The sequence below is a fragment of the Mus caroli genome, unplaced genomic scaffold, assembly GCF_978045245.1.
Source record: "Mus caroli unplaced genomic scaffold, Mus_caroli_1 scaffold_12, whole genome shotgun sequence".
In the NCBI taxonomy this organism is placed as follows: Eukaryota; Metazoa; Chordata; class Mammalia; order Rodentia; family Muridae; genus Mus; species Mus caroli.
The window spans coordinates 55,728,563-55,743,794 of record NW_028227267.1 but is presented as its reverse complement, the minus strand read 5'-3'; the positions used below and the strand labels follow the sequence as shown (position 1 = coordinate 55,743,794).

The 15,232-nt window shown below is 47.5% G+C and overlaps 1 protein-coding gene across 1 annotated transcript; it reads right to left on the bottom strand.

Moving 5' to 3' along the window:
- Positions 1-8,332: 8,332 nt before the first annotated feature.
- Positions 8,333-14,234, bottom strand: Shisa2 (shisa family member 2). Its single transcript, XM_021182490.3, has 2 exons — positions 13,698-14,234; positions 8,333-10,378 (listed from the first exon to the last, which is right to left on the bottom strand). Exons 1-2 carry the CDS (start codon positions 14,029-14,031, stop codon positions 9,825-9,827), a joined length of 888 nt encoding a protein of 295 aa, XP_021038149.1. The 5' UTR covers positions 14,032-14,234; the 3' UTR covers positions 8,333-9,824.
- Between the last annotated feature and the right edge of the window lie 998 nt (positions 14,235-15,232).

The following is a 15,232-nucleotide window of genomic DNA, read 5'->3' as shown; positions in this document are numbered from 1 at the left end:
CCCAGCCTCACCTTAGGAACACGTCAACAGTCCCCAGGGACAGGAGACAAAGGAGCGATTCTTTTTCCACCCGGGCTGGCTCCTTTTCAGACGACAAGCTCCTGCTCTCCCTGCCTCTGAGATATCTCCTCTGCTCCCTCTTCCAGGCAGCAGACCAAGAAAAACAGCTCACAGGATTAGCCCCTAGGCCTTTCTTCTGACCTGGCTCAAGAAAGGAAGGAGATCTGTTTGTTTGAGAAATCGGGAACAAAGTGTCAGGTGGCTGTGATTTATGGCAGAAATAGGAAGAAGAAAGTTGAAATAGCATCACTACCCAAACAATCCTGCCCTGGAAAGCAGGGGTCAAGAGGGTTTATCCAAAGCCAGGAGCCCTCCCTGGTGGTACATTCCTGTGATCCCAGCACTCTGGGACAGGACACCGAGGCAGGCCGAATCAGGAGTTGGAGGCCAGCCTGGGCCACAAGCCAGATCCTATCAAATAAAACAAATAAAAAGCTTTGTACAGGTAAGATTTTCTGATTTCCCGTGTGAAGTCAGAAGGAGAAAAGCTAAAGAGGCCATGAGGTTGGACTGGGTCTAGCTGTGTTCCTGGAGGTAGCTTGGTATCTGCTTACAGGGCAAACAGCAAACACCAGTTTAAAGAAAGAAGAAAGAAACCTGCCTGGTCATGGAGTTTCTCTCCTTCCAGCAAGATCCCCACAGCATATCCCATAACTATGGACAATTATCCTATGGCAATTACAAAGATCCTCGTGCTGGTAAAGACTTGTCTGGTTTCCAGTCATAAACTCCATGTACGGCCCGAGCTTCCTGCTCCCTCTCCCTTCTTGCTAAGAATGGCCAAGAGCAGAGCAGTACCAGGGCTCCTCCACCTGGGCCTCCCTCCCCAGAGCAAGGGTCAGCCACAGGGGAGAGACCCACATCCTACCTGTCACTGACCCACAATGAGGATGTGTCTCTGACATCAGCAAAGCCGAGTTCACACACACACACACACACACACACACACACACACACCATACCCTGTTACATCTATTCTGAGAGTGCTCCAATACTGTTTACCAAGGAGGGATTTTAATCTAGCCACACAGGGGAGAGCTGGCTGGTCCTTGCTAAACTGGCTCCCAGTAGACAAGTGAGTGCTTCCCGTGATACATGAAGGTTTTTGTTCCCTCTCTCTGGGAGTGTAGTGATTTTCAGTGCTGTTAATCTCTGGTTGTTTACGTGACAACAGTGTGGTATTATGAAGTCAGTCTCCCTCCTGGAAGGGAATCACGCCAAGGATGTCTTCTTGTACATTGGTTTGGTTGATCAGTAGCTTTGAACAATCCTGTTACTGGTGTATGTCTGCACAAACCCATTTCAAATAAACGTTTGGTTAAAGCAGAAGACTGGAGCATGTTTTATTTTGGAATCCCCCTTTCACACCCATAAGCAGTTACTGTAACCACAAAGCCATGCCTCCTTCGTGAGAAAAGGCTCCAGAAGACCACAGATTTTGATGTGTCAGCCAAAGGAAAGAACTTGTCTAGATCAATACCCTGAAACGCCCGCCCACCCCAGGGTTCATCTCCATATCCCTGCAAACTGGGAGGGAGCTTTCCAAATTCTATCAAGAACAGCATCGACTCATGGCATGGCTATTTGATTCTTTCCTTCTTCTAGTGTAGGGATTAAATCCTGGACATTCTAGGCAGGTGCCCTGCCGTGAGCTATACCCTAGCCTGGCATCGTTGGTATTTCTCAGGTGCTTGTTCCACAATCTATTCTGAAAACCCAGAGATCCTCCTGTATGCTGCCTGCCCTTAGTTCCCTTTTGTTTGCAGTGCTATGAGTCAAATGCAGAGCCTCTCACATGTTAGACAAGCCCCCTAACACTCATCGATGGTCCTGGCATACAAATCCAAAACTTAAAACCTAATATACCACAAGGACAATTCGCACTGGGCACTCGGTTACAGATGTTTCTAACAAGAGATGCTCAGTCAGTGTCCTGGTTTCATTTCTGTTGCTGTGATAAACTATCCCAACAAAAGTAACTTCAGGGAGAACAGAGTTTGTTTCCGTTATAATTCCAGGTTATTATTCCATCGTTGTGTGGAAGGCAATGCAAGAGCTTCAAATAGCTAATCATATCACATCCACAGCCAGGAAAACAAAGAAAGAAATGCAGACTTGCTTGTTTGTGCTCACTGTGATTTCTTCTCCGCACCGTCCAGGACCTAGGGAATGGTCCCACCCATAGTGGACTGGTTCCTCCGTCAGTGGACTTAATTAAGACAATGCCTCACAGACATGTGCACAGTCCAACCCCATGTAGACAATCCCTCATCAAGACACTTCCCAGGTGATTCTAGGGCCTGTCAGGTTGACAGTAAAAGCCAACCATCACAGTCAGTATTACCAAAGGAGGTTATTTACTATGTATACAGCATTCTGTCTGAATGCATGCCTACAGGCCAGAAGAACGCACCAGATCTCATTATAGATGGTTGTGAGCCACCACATGGCTGGGAATCAAACTCAGGACCTCTGGAAGAGCAGCCAGTACTCTTAACCTCTGAGCCATCTCTTTAGCCCACCAAAGAAAGTTAAAATCCTTCCCTTACAAAGTTGCCTGCACCAAACCCAGTCAGGCCAGCTCTTGGGTATTCATTCACTCATTAACAGTGTGTCTCACACATAAGCAAAATTGTTTAAATCTTGAAGACTGACCTCTAGCCTCCATTAGCTGCAATGAAGTGCTCTGGACTTGAGGTTCCTGGATGGTAGTTGTTTAAAGGGAAGGTACCTCGGCTGAACTCAGAGCACTGCCTGCTCCAGAGCAAGTCTAAATGGCCTGTTTCTCGACAGTTTCTGTAAGGTTCGTTATAAAATCACTCAAGGAACTGAACGACGTTGATATTTTTCCCATCTACTCTGAATCTTTTTAATGTGTTTTGATTTGAACTGTTCTAAGTTATTTGCAGAGAAATTGCTTTTGATTTCTCCCCAACTTTCCAAAAGTGTTTCTTCATACGTTATTTTCTGGTTACGTGGTTAAAAGCCTTTCTGCCTGGGCCAGAATGTGGCTCAGTAGTAGAACACTTGGTTAGTGTGCGTGAGGCTCTGGGTTCCATCTCCAGATCCAGACAAAACTACACTAGCGCATGTGTGTGCACACATACACACACACACACACACTCACAACCCTTGCCTTTATCTGCTGGCCAAATTGTAACTGTTGTTTCCCAAAGGCCCCAAGTATCAAAATGGCTGGCAGTATGGCAATCTGGCCTCTGAAGCCCCATCTGAGGGAACTGAGTGTCACGTTCTCCAAGAGGCAGTTTCAAATGTCCTTGAAAGTATAAAATGGATTAATATCCCATATGTCCATCAATGGTAGTATAGATAATTAGGAAAGAATTCTACAATGAAATTCTCCACCACAATTAAAAGATACAACAGTGGTAGAAGGAAAGGCAGGCAGACACAAAAGATTCCACACTGTATAATTTCATACATATGAGGCTCAACACCAGGTACAGCCCATGTTCCAAGGAAAAGAAGTTCTGACTTTCCCTGGGTGATGGTTTGTTGGCCTAGACACTTAAAATTGTGTGCTTGCTGTATGTGAGTGTGATGAACTGGATAGAAAAGTTAGACAAAGTGATTCAGTATCAGTCAAAATTTAACTGAACAATAAAATTAATTGTTCCAGAGTGTAACGTTATTGAGGAGAAGATATATATATATATATAGTGTGTGTGTGTGTGTGTGTGTGTGTGTACACGAGCATGTGTGTGGTGCTAGAGCACAATGCATGCCGGTTGAAGATTCCAACATCCAGCCCTGGCCAGCTCTCATTCTGATGTCCTGACTCTGGATCCATTCACGAGAAGCCTCCAGATGATCAGCCATGCCAGAGAGAGACCCAAGGATGAGAGAACCCTTGTGGGTTATAAAACCACAGTGTGAATAAACGAGGCTGCTCCACCAGACTCGGCACAGAGAAAGCACTGATCAGGGGACAGAGAGAGCCAGCTGAAAAGGCAGGCATTCAGGTTAGCCAGACATAGTGCAACTCTTGATTGGCTAGTGGAAGAAAAATCAAGAATCCTGCCCCTAAGTTATGTCTAGGGCGCTTCCTCTGTTTGGTGTGTTTGCTTACATAAACATATGCATTTCTCTATATTGAACTGATTAAAACTATCTAAATAGGAGTTGGAGTGTGGATTTACAGTTGCAGCTGATTCATGCTACCTGGTGTCCTTTCATTCCTCAGAGGTGAGAATTACCAACCCTCCGTTCAGAGATGGCAAAGCAGGCCATCATCAGAGACCACTGAGCATGCACTAGAAATGATCCTAAGCTGGTTTTGCCTGATTCTGTATGGGTCCAAGCAAGCTAAACCCTGCAGAATCCTGTGTAAGCTACCCACATAAACACAGTCCATTCTGCTGGAAACATCCTGAAGTCAGTCTTCACACATACATACACACGTAGCAAATGTATATCAGATAATGTATACACACGTAGCAAATGTATATCATAGTTACAGAGGACAATCAGTGGCTACGTTTTCAGTTTCTTGAATCCAAATTAGGCCAGAAAGGTATGATTTTTCTAAATGACCTACATGTCAAGATGGCTGAGATTAAAATCCAAGGGTTTTTTTGTTTGTTTGTTTGTTTTAAAACAGTCTTAAAAGGCCACTGTTGTTTTTCACTTAGGTTTTTAGAAAATTACTTTTTGGGGGGCCAGAGAGATGGTTCAGCGGTAAAGAGCACCAACTGCTCTTCTAAAGGTCCTGAGTTCAATTCCCAGCAACCACATGGTGGCTCACAACCATCTATAATGGGATCTGATGCCCTCTTCTGGTATATTTGAAGATAGCTACAGTGTATTGATATAAATAAAATAATTTTTTTTAAAAAGAACATTACTTTTTAATTTCTTGTTCTAGACATTTCCGATTTGAGTCTAGGTCCCTTGATTCTGCTGGATGTAAATGTTGAAGACATTGGGAAGATGCAGCTGTAGGAGATAAAAGGACTCTCAGAGCCGAATCTTTAGCAAATCTTTACAATGTTACAGCTGGAATTGGTGGTTCACAACTGTAATCCCTGCATGTGGGAAGCTGAAGTAGGAGGATTGCCAGACGTTTGAGGCCTAGTCTGGGCTACATAGTGAGTTCCAGGCAGCCTGGGCTATATGGAAAACCTTGTCTTAAACCACTGAGACACTTTCACAGTGTGGAGCTTTTACACTCAACATCTTTAACATGAGTAGCTTCAGTTATTGGGAAGACAATTAATAGTTTCCAATTTTAAAAAATATTTTAATGTTATTTTATTTATTTATTTATTTTCATCTTATGTGCATTTGTGTTTTGCACACTTATTGTGCATCCATTATCTGCGTGAGGATGTCAGATCTTGGAGTTAAAGACAGTTGGGAGCTATGTGGGTGCTGGGATTTGAACCTGGTTCCTCTGGAAGAGCAGCAGTGCTCTTAATGGCTTAGCCATCTCTCCAGTTTCCAATTCTTATCTCTGGAAGACACTCAAATCAAAGGAACATGCTTGCTTCTTAATTAATAAAAATTTTTTGAGAAAGTGAAGACATGCCAGTTGATTTGTGTGGAGGGAGGAGGTAAGTGGGCACTCTGGGAGCCATCTTCCTGTGCTGGCTCCAGTCCTCCCTATACATTAGGAACTTTTTTCAACCCTCGTGTTCTGGGACTGGCCCTTTAAGCACAAAAAGCCCTGTGAAATTCCATCCTTCTATGCTCCCCCAGTGGCCTTGTCCAGCCCTCTCTGTCCCCTCCCCTTTCTCGGGCATGCTCCAGAGTGTCCCTGTAGGTGCCTACTGCATTTAAGTGTTTAAAGCTGCCAGAACCTGCTCCATACGCTTCAAGTCTTCTGCTCATGACCTTCACCCTCCCCACACTGGGCCGAGAGGCCATGATTGTTCTGTTACTCAAAAGGTAAGAGGAATAGGCACAAGCAGGACATAGCTGGATTTTTTTTTTAATTCCAGAAAGTTCAATGAACCATGAATGCAATCGCATTATTGTATTTATTCAGCAGTAGTTCAGTGAAGTCCTGTATGGCAGCCCATGCTTGGAGGCTTGCTTTTTGCCCAAATGACTAACAGGGAAGTGTGATTTCTATTGATTCTTCTGTCTCTCTATGGCCACCCGCTTTCCAGATCCCAGCAGGATCTGATTCCAATGCCACACACAGAAGTCTACCCTGGGTATCGCAGTAAGACACACCCACTTCAGGGACGCCATTCTGTTGGACCGGGCTAAGTTAACAGGAGTCACAATTCCAAAGCCCTTTAACTGTATCCCTTGGCATCTAGGAAGCTCAAGCAACTGCAAGAAAGTGTGTGGGTGGCACTTATCAGCTGGCTGAGCCACTTCAAGAAATCAGTGTGCATTTATTTGTGTGCTGGAGGCCTGACACCGTAAAAGGGGTCACTGTGCTGGTTCAAAGCGGGGTTGCCTGAGGCGAGAGAGCCTCTGACTCAGAGTCCTCCTAGCCTCAGCCTTAAAGACCATTCCATCTCCCTCCCACAGCCCAGGGCATTTATGGGCTCCATTGTCATTCCAAACTTTGTTCTGATAGAATCATAGATCCTAATTTATAACAAAACAAGGACCATGTGGGTCACTGAGCTCAGGAAATGAAGCTCTGCAGTCTTGAAAACGTGAACTGGGCCTGTGGGAAGCGGCTCAGAAGTGGCGGGTAAGGAAGGAAGGCGCGTGCTGCAAAGACATGGGAATCACATTTGCCTCCTCACGCTGGCCACCCTGGACGCTGATGTCAGTATTTTTGGGTGCTGGGGATGAAAGTCGAGGTCTCCCATGAGGTAGGCAAGTGAGGCATTAAGTAAGCTACACACCCTGGCCTGATATTGAAACATTGTAACCCTTCCCCTTCATATTGAAACATTGTAACCCTTCCCCTTCAGCAGCAATGGTGGATGTGGCATTTCCACTCATGTTTTGATTTGCTAGTCTACAGGAACCTCAAACTGTCCTGTTGTAAGACTCCTAAGTGCTGGGATGACAGCGAAGGGCCACCAGGCCCAGATCAAATTTGTGCGGAAGTCATTCTGAACCAGGCTGACCTTGAACTCACGGCCATCCCCCTACCACTGCTTCTGAAGTGCTGAGATTACCAATGTGAGCCACCATGCTCAGCTCACAATTTTCAACACAGGAGCCGGTTAGTTTTTTCTTCCTTGAAGAGATCACCTGAAAATCTGGAGGCTCCCCAGCTCTCCACGAGTCAAAGCCATCAGCTTAAACACTGGAGAAAATGTGACTATTTTTCCATCAGTAAATGACCCCACTTTTTAGACAGACTGTAAGATGTTTCAAATGAGTGCAAATCACACCACAGAAGTTCAAATTTTTTAAATTCCCAAAAGAGCAAGAAAGGCCTGCTGGAACTAGGTATTTACTTCCACGTTGCTAGCGAGCTCTCTGTAGTTCCTCCCAAAATCTAAAAGCTCTACAATTGCCTCTAGTGATGTCATCCTCGGAAAGGCTCAGGAGCATCATTGGATGAGACCTCCCATTTCATTTACTAGAACTTAACGTTTTCACCACACAGAAAAGGGAAGAAATCGAGTGATCTCCCCTAAGCAAGCACTCACCATCCACCACTTCAGAAATGCAGAGGCCAACCTGCATCAAGCAAAGTCCTGGTGTCAGATAAAGAACTGGCCGACCACAGCTCCCTGGCTTGTTGCCTGGCTTTGTACAGCTAGTGCTCAAGCTGGATTTTACCCTTTGAGATAGTTGTGGGGGAAGCGATGGGGTAAAAACTATTTTGTGACACTGAAATTTCATGGAATTCAGATCTCAGTATTTATAAATCAGGTTTGGGGCTGGCAAAATGGCTCAGTGCGTAAAGGTGCTTGCTGCTAAGCCTAAGGATAACAGAGTTTGGTTCATGGGACTCACACGGTGGAAGGAGAACGGACTCCCACAAGTTGTCCTCTGGCCCCTACAGATGTGCCATTTTACACATGTGCCTATACACACACACACACACACACACACACACACACACACAGCCTTGCTCAAGTGTTTGTAAAGTACCAACTGTGGTTGTTTTTGGTCAGTTGATCAGCTCCTAAGCATTACCGTGAGAACAGAAGATCCCCAAAGTAAAAAAAAAAAACCTGCTTTTGAGTGTCAAGTTTTGCCACAGATATGCCTGTCCTTCCCTGGTACCAGGTATTGTGTAAGCAAGGTTCATGGCCCCAGAAACAGCAGTTATGATTCTGTGTTCTATTAACAATGACTAATTACAAAATAAACATTCCCTGAAGAATTCACACCATAAAATATTTATTAAAAATTTAAAATGATTTTCTCCTGCTTTGGTTATTAAAATCTTTGATTCTTATCTGTTGGTACCAATTGCCATTGATAATGTAACATTATCACTGTCATCATGAGATGAGAAACAGATGACAGAAGGCAAGAAGAAGACGCTGTGGGTAGGATGGTATAAAACACCAAACTTCACAGTTATTTAACAAATTTTGGCTTTGCTAGCAGTTGAAAATTCACTTACAATGTATTTAAACTTTTTCCATAAGTAACCAACGTACAAATTCAGTTGAATTTGATAAATTAAAACCTTGGCAGTGAACACAGAGCTTGTTGAAGGCTGAGGAGAAAAGGGATGTCATGTCTCCCTGGGGAGCTTTTCTCTGGATTTCATAGCTCCTGCTGCTGGAAAAATAAACCGTCTGATAACAAGAGCATAAAAAAGCCTTCTGATTTGCAAAGTGGTTCACGTTTGAGGTTTAAGTGCCACCTCATGTCCCTGTGACGGTGGACGACCTATCTGAGCATCTCCTCAGTACAGTTGTTTTTTTCCTGATCTTCATCGGCCCATTGATAATGTCCTGCCCTTGGGACTATTTAGACAAGGGGATCCCAAAACTGGGCAGAACAAAATGAACCACCAGGCTGTATCATGAGGCAAAGTTGAAAGTAACTTGGAGAGCAGCAGATGACAGCTCATGTTTTCAATTGAAAACAAACAAACAAACAAACAAACAAAACAAAACAAAAACCACATCCAATTGCTTCTTAGGTACCACTGTAGAGCCAGGAAATAAAAAGACGCCATCAAAAGAAGAGAAATGGCTTCAATGCCACTCCGCCCCCAGAATGTCGAATGTCTTCCTTAGAAATGGACATTTTCTTTCCATCTCTGTAATGTAGAAAATCACTTAATAAGATCTCTACACATGGTTATAAAAAAAAAGCACATAATAGCCTCCCCTCCCCCAAAAGCATAAAAATAGACAGACTATATCTTTTACAATGAAATTAAGACATGCTTCTGATGGCTGAGGCTTATGACTAGGGTCGGAGTTCAAGATCGCTTCTTTTCATAATAATTATATAATTTACATCTCCTTTCAGCCTTGAACACTGATTTTAAAAAAGCCCAGGTAAAGGGGCGGTAATGGGCATTCTCCTGTGCCTGCCGCTGAAACAGAAAGGAATAAAGACATCCTTCAACCCCTGACTCCGGCAGCCACACCTCAAGGGCACTTAGGGGCTCAAGCTTTTGTCGCACGCTTGAGAACACAGGTGGCAACTCCAGGGGCTGTGGCTTTCCATTTTGCATCTGGAGACACGCACAGACACGCTGCTCTGGATATGTCCCCTTATAGGTTAGAGGTGAATGACGTCATCCGGAAGAGCATCATCGGGAACACCACCAGCTTGAGCAGACTTGTGGTACAAGAATCAGGCCCCGTGTTGCTCAGTCTCGTAAAGGAGTCTAATCTGTGCCGTGTAGGCTATACGGTCACTGCAGGGAACATCTTCTGCTCACTGTTAGTGTGAGCAAAGGGGGGCTGCACTGGTCTATAGCCAGGCTGCAGGCCATCCATGAACGGAGGCACTGGCGTCATGGGCACAGAGTCATGCTGTACGGCATAGCCCACATACGGAGTATGCAGGTACTGCCCTTGGTGGGGTACGATCTGGGTGGCCTGCTGACAGTTGAGTACTGAGAAATTTGTGGGCATGTTGACATACACATTGTTCATGGTTCCCTCGGGCAAGCAGCAATTGGTCTGTGATCTTGTCGGGGGAGCCCGGGCCCCCGAGTTCGCACTGGAGCTGGAGCTGGCAGCTGTGCTGGACTGACGAGAGGATGAGCCCCTGGAAGTGCTGGCACTGGGAATCATGGGGATGGTCTCCATCAGGCGGTTGCCCCCTGGGGCTCTGCTCTGCTGGGGATCCTGCTTTGGCCGTAGACATCTGCAACAGCATGCAGCAACGAGGGACCCGAGGATGATGAAGGCAACGAACACAGAGCCAACGATGAGGAACGGCACGTAGATGGGGACTGCAGAGAGAACACAGCATTAGGCTTCCCATCAGAATCCCTGGACACGGCAACCAGCAAAGGCTAGGCCAGCTCTGTCAGGCCAGAAGTGCCCAAGAGGCATCTTCCGTGCCCAAGTGCCTTGGAACGCTGCCAAGGCTCACAGGTATGGCAAGGCCCCTGGAAGCTAAACGTCATAATCCCACTTAGAGTCCCCTAATACAATACCAGGTGCTCATGTCCAAGCTGTCACAGTACAGGCTTGATCTAGGTGATCCTACAATAACTGAGTGGCCTAAAGAAATGTAAGTCTTCCCTAGCAGGGCACCGGATCTAAATGTGAATGAGTTTACACGTTCCTTGGCTTCTTCTTGCCATTATTTTTAACAAGCTTCTTTTCTTACAGGCAGAAAAAAAACAAAACAAAACAAAAAAACCATAAAAAATAAATAACTTAGGTAAGACTCTGAACCTTTGTCATTTCCAAATAAGAAATAAGACGTAGAAGGGGAAAAACAATCAAAAGACAAACGACTGGCCAGGGTGATAGCTCAGCAGAAAAAGGCTCCTGCCACCAAGCATAATAATGAATGGAGTTTAATCTTCAGAACCTAGACGGAGGACAGAGAACATCTCCAAGTTGTCTTCTGACCTCCACAGGCACACCACAGCACATGTACACGTGTGTGCACACACACACAAAATGGATAAAAGTTTTATATATTTATATATATATAATATTTTTACTAATATATATATGTATAGTAGTAAAAAAAGTGCACAGATCTAAAACAAACAAACAAAAAAAACAAAACAAAACAAAACAAAACAAAAAATCCCTGCTTAATGAAAGTGAATAACACAAAAGTTGTTACCAGAGGCTGGGGGGCGGGGGGGGGGGGGGGAACGATGGCAAGAGCCGGTGGGTATTAAGTTATTCTGAAAAATAAAACCATAAAATAACAATAAAGGGTTGTGAGTAAAACTAGCAGAGTAATGAACTTCACTTTAAAATTTTCTTTAAACCAAAAACAACAACAACAACAACAAAAAAAAAAAAAAAAAAAACCTTTCAGGAACTTTGCATGGTGTGACTCTCAGCTTTAACCTTTGGAAAGCCAGAAACAAGAAAATTGTCTTGGAGTTCAAGGCCAGTCTAGACTACATAGTGAGTTACTGGGCCAGCCTAGGCTATAAAGTGAGACTTTATATATTATATATAATTATATATTATCTTTTAAAAATAAATAACAGAATTGTTTAAATCATGGGAGCCATAGGCAAGGCAGGTACGTGGGGCTAGCAAAGCATGCTAGCAAGGAGCCCCGCAGCATGCTCAGGACCTAAGCAGGCAGGAGGAGCCTGCAAGAAGCCTCTGGACCACTTCTGTGGAAGTCTCCCTACAGTCAAGAAACTGCTGCATTTTCCGGTGCGTTCCCAATTCGGTTCCTTTTTCGGCAGGTGTGGGAGTGGGTGTGAGGTGTGGGGAACTGGCCTGGACAGAGTCCTCCCAGATGCTAAGGAACCATGTCACCACTGAGCCAAGACCAGCCCTCCCTAAGGACTCCATCTGAACAAGGATTCATGGGTCTCACCAGTCTTGGCGAGGCCCAGTTGCCAGCACTTCCGATGGGGCAGCACGCGGAGCCCAGACCCCAAAGGTCAGATCTGCGAATGGCTTTTGCAGACTCTATCCTGGGAGTCGGCACCTCCATTCACATAGCATACAGAATCACCGAGAAATAAACGTACAACCAGGCAGTGGACACTGCTGAGCAGAGCCTCTTCTGTACTCAGGGTCCGTTCCGCAGACCAGAAGGCTTGCTGCCATCTGCAGCCCAGCTGGCTCCCACAGCTGTACCGTTCTCATTACACCAGCACTGGAGGCCCGGTCCAGGACCTGAGCAGTGAGAGCCAAGCCCTTTCCTACACACAGTAAAAATATCTCATTCCCTAAATTAAGATACCAGCTCCCTCATGTTATAAATGGCAAACAAACAAACAAACAAAAACCCACAGAGATGTTTTACCTCCAATATGAAAACAAAATCCAGCTGAAATCAGTCTCAGCCCACATAATGAGTTTGGGGGAGAAATAACTGTTCTCTTTCCAGGATTTCTTAATTGGAAGTGTAAATAACTACACAGGGGTAAAGAATGCAGTGCTACCACAAGCCCCCGCAGGCTTAATTGGGCAATTCGTCCTTCATTGCAGAAGGGCTGTGAGAGAACCAGGAGACTTAAAGATTTAGGAGTGGAGTGAAGGGCAGCCATGGCCAGCATCCACAGTGTGAGAAGGCCGCTGCCTCCAGCCTTAGCCAACTCCATCCCGACTTTTTAGAAGTTATTAACAAGCCCAATTGAACAGACACCTTATTGTAGCCATTTGGCTCTTTTCTCTAGGCTTTGTTCCCGGACCACACACTCCGCAAACTGAGCTGCAGTTCAGATGGTGCCTTCTCCATCGTTCGACCCTCAGTTCTCCTCCTTTCAGACTGAAGTCAGTGCAATAGCAGGAAGAGCAAACTAAGAAAACGCTTAACTGCACTGCAAAGAGCTGCTGGGCTGGAGACTGCTCTATAAAACAGAAACCACCTGTACCAAAGCTCAGGCAGCTCCAACGCTATGTGCCTGTAGCACTCATTCTCACACACACACACACACACACACAGAGACTCAATTTGGCAGCCTCTCCTTAAGGAAATGCCATCTACTAAATTATTTGACAGGCTTACTTTCAAAATCTGGCTTTGTCTATTAAGAAATAGTCAAAAGTCTCAATGAGCAAAGTTGGGCTCCGTTCCAGTGGCACGTCTATCAAGTCAGCCTAAGGAGGCCAATCCAGATTCCCAGAGGCCTAGGCGGTCACAGGGAACTGTGCACTGGCTCCTGCGGGAGAGACTGGATCCCTGGGATGTGAAAAGGTGCGTCACCCACGGGAAGCCGTCTGCTGCTCCCCAGAACTGCCCTCCGTCTGAGGACCCTTGGAGGAGAACACTGGACAAGCCTTCTCCAGAGGGGTGCACCCTTGTCATTTTCTTGACTATTCCCAAGATTAAGCCCAGTGGAAATGGGACGAAGGGAAAGGAAGGCACGGACCATGAACAGAAGCAACGTGTTTTTTCTCGAGGCTTTTTTGCCCCACTTCATACAAAGTTAATGAGTAGGGGAAACAAAACAAAACAAAACAAAAACAACCCCCAAACAAAAACAAAAACAAAAAACTCAGGTTTCTGCTCCCCGGCCCTTTCCTAAAATCTCCAGGCTTCCCGGTCCCTCTTGCCCAGGCAAAGCAACCGCCCTCCCCCTCCCTCTTTGCACCTGGCTGCTGCTCGCCTACCTGCCGAGCTGTCTGGGCCTTCTCGGTCTGTCCGGCCAGGCTCCCCTACGCCCTGCTGGCGGTCGTTGTCGCAGCCGCCCTGGTCTAGGCGCGCCTCGGCGCTGGAGCAGCAGTAGCGCAGCGCGCAGCTGCCGCAGCAGATGGTGGCGTCGCCGCCGTCGAAGCGCTCGGGGCACTGGAAGCCGATGCGCCAGACGCCCTGCGCGTCCAGCCAGCCGTGGCAGTACTCGCCGCTGGCCCGCGCCCCCGCCGCCAGCAGCGCGGCCAGCAGCAGCTGCAGCAGCGACGCGCGGTGCCTGGAAGAGGTGGGAGGTGAGCAGCGTCCGCCCCACATGGCACTGCCCTGGGCACCGGTGATGTCTCTAGAGGTCACAGATCTCCCCCAAGAAGTTATGGTTCGGCGATCCTGGGGCTTTCCGTGAGGAACACTCCCCTCTGAGGCGAAGCCCAGGCTGCAGAGCCAGGGTCTAAGTCATCCCTCCTTGCGAGTGACCACGTCCCTGCTAGGTTCGGCCTTCACAGGGGCATCACAGAAGAAACGTTCCTGGAAGCTTGGCTTGCGATCCCACCTTCTTTGGGCATCCCCGAGGGGACGCCTCGCTGCCGACCAGGAGTCAGGCCGCGGCTGGAGCGCTTCAGCATCAGAGTCCGGAGCTGGTGGCTGCTTTCCCCCCTCTATTCACTTCCCCTGCGAGAAGCAGCGAAGGAGGCGGGCAGTGCGCGTAGTGCTCCCGGCGGCAAGTGCAGCAGCGGTCGGCTGCGCTCTGCCTCCGCCACTCTGTGCTCGGTCCTCATGGCTCCGGCCACCGCTCGGGACGCTGCGAGTGTCCACACCTCCCCTGCAGAACCGGAGCCCGCCCGGCTGGCGGCGGCCGCGCGGCTGCTGCTGGGCGCCGGGCCAGCGGGCTGCCCTCCCCGGCTCCTGCTGCAGCCCGCGTCTGGTCTCCTTTCTCCCTGTCGCTGGTGCGCCCCCGGCAGTGCGCTCCGGTGGGAGCCGCCCACGGAAGTTTCAGTCCCTCGGGCTACGGGAGCAGAGGAGCGCGCGGACACCCCACGCTCGCCTGGCAAGGCTGCGAGCCAGCTCCGACTGCCGGGCTGCGCGCCGCGCTCCGCACTTAAAGAGGGGCTGGAGGCTCCCCTGCGCGCATGCGTGCCGAGAGGGCTTTCCCTCCGCTTTGGGACGCCAGGGGACACTCGTAGCCCTTCACTTTCCTTCACCAAAGGTGTGGCGGTGGCCAGGCAGCGGTGCGAGTGAACAGAACAGACAAGTGGGAAAACACGTTTTAAGTCAGCCACGCCTTGGAAGCCAGTTAAAGCAAGGATAGCAGAAGCAAGTTTAGTGCGGATCTTCGACGTCCAACATTCCGAGTTACTCTGACAACTCTCCAAAGGATAATTCTTACTTTCCATGTTACAGAGGACTCAGTCGTCACTCAGATAGACTTGTCTTGCTCAGCTTTCAACCTCCAGGCCCAGGACGAACACAACCCCTATCTGAGCTGTGGTGCCTGGCCTCCCGGTGCCATGGCACTGCA

Coding starts and splice junctions, on each gene's coding strand:
- Shisa2 (XM_021182490.3), bottom strand. CDS start 14,031: ATGTGGGGCGGACGCTGCTCACCTCCCACCTCTTCCAGGCACCGCGCG. Junction 10,379..13,697: donor AGGCCCAGACAGCTCGGCAG/GTAGGCGAGCAG, acceptor TTCTCTCTGCAG/TCCCCATCTACGTGCCGTTC.